At 38.8% G+C, this 1,512-nt stretch overlaps 1 protein-coding gene across 2 annotated transcripts in view; it reads right to left on the bottom strand.

Moving 5' to 3' along the window:
- Positions 1–216: 216 nt before the first annotated feature.
- LOC147611827 (beta-galactosidase) overlaps positions 217–1,512 on the bottom strand; it is a 60,387-nt gene continuing 59,091 nt past the window's right edge. For both annotated transcript variants that reach the window (XM_086783670.1, XM_086783671.1), the window contains 3 exons: positions 1,163–1,244; positions 858–930; positions 217–732 (listed from right to left, as the gene is read on the bottom strand). In XM_086783670.1, the coding sequence (XP_086639796.1) occupies positions 564–732; positions 858–930; positions 1,163–1,244 (324 nt within the window). In that variant the 3' untranslated portion in view covers positions 217–563. The remainder of the gene's footprint in view (positions 733–857; positions 931–1,162; positions 1,245–1,512) is intronic.

Raw genomic sequence — 1,512 nt, 5'->3', positions numbered from 1 at the left:
CACACTTAACTATACAACTCTTCTTAAAATCTGTAACCCCTTGAAGCCACACTCTCTTGTATGCAATTTGCGCCTTTCTTTTGGCCTTCTTTTGTGCACATAAAGTTTTGATGCACTTACAAAGAAGCTTGTGCTTTGTAATTTTATCTAAAGAAGTGAGCATACCAATTCACTGATACTCCCATTATTATTGTTGGACCGAGTAGAAATGTATTCTTTCAACAAAAAATGAAAGAAAAGATTTTAAATTCAGTAGTCCATATGGTCATTATCTGCAGCAGCTGTAGTCACTTAGTCGAATTTATGAGCAGTGTATTGAACTAGAGACCTAGAAATACCATGAGTATGGGACTTATGATGTTACATAATGCCAACTCAACTCTCTCAGACCCTACTGTAGCTTAACACCTGGTTATTCATCCCGAAATATATACACATATGCGCTAGTCCTTGTTCAAAATGCTCACCGACTTTCACCTTTATATAACAAAGGTGGAATCCTACATCTAGACCCAAAATTGCTTTTGCTCTGAGGGTGATAATGAATAGGGTGGCCTTCACCTTCAAAGGATAGTGTTACTTGGCCAGAATTCCGCAGGAATTGCCTTCATGTTTTCTGAAGTGATATCAGTGTTCAACACAGGTCGTGCATTAGGATCCTTTAGCATTCCTTCTGCAAGGTGCTCTTTGGTTGGAGTGACCATCACGTAGTTTGGATCTGCCCTCTCATAGCTGCCATAGATTTACCCGGATATTTATCTTAGTGCAGCTGCTTTTGTTAAGAACAAACAATTTACTAGAAGTTTGAGAACAAGAATAAATGTAAGGTAAGTATTCTAGATGAGTAAGTGGCACACCTGACACCTCCAAAATTCTCAACTTGAAGCCCTAAACCAAGCTTTGTGCCCTTCTGAGTGTGGTCTCGTACAACTACCCATTTTTAAAAAAACACAAGGATAAGACCTGTACTGGCCTTTTTTTTTAAGGAGAATGTTTAACTTACATGTGTTATCAGTGTGAAAATAAAAAACACAAAAAAGCCAGCATGATTATCAGCTCTTATTTGCCGTACTGCCCAGCACATCAAAAAGTGGGTACCATCAAAAGTCAACTTGATGTTGCCTAATGCATCACATTTTATATTACATGATCATATCATTACCTGAGCAAGAAAAAGTGAAGGAAGGCTGCCACCATGACTTGAACATGAAAGTCACTCCAGAGCTGAGGATGCCTAGCTTTGCCTACAGAGAAAAACTTGGGTGAGCTTTCAGGGTGAGCCTTCAAAAAGTCCCCAGAAACTGGATGTCATTTACATATGTATATAGATAGATAGATTAAAAGCATAGTTGTCACGGTGCGAAAATACGATACCGTACGGGAATTTTTGGTACGATATGAAATTTTCGGATACCGTACGATAAAATACGGTTTTTATTTTTTACACTTACAACCTATGGAGCTTCAAGCTTGAATGTAAGGGAAGGTTGGGAGGGGAGGAGTACACAGTGC

This window comes from Cibotium barometz, chromosome 46 (genome assembly GCF_041138505.1).
Source record: "Cibotium barometz isolate CiBa-2024 chromosome 46, ASM4113850v1, whole genome shotgun sequence".
NCBI classification, from domain to species: Eukaryota; Viridiplantae; Streptophyta; class Polypodiopsida; order Cyatheales; family Cibotiaceae; genus Cibotium; species Cibotium barometz.
The sequence above is the reverse complement of the archived record's forward strand: the minus strand, read 5'-3'. Positions and strand labels throughout refer to the sequence as shown.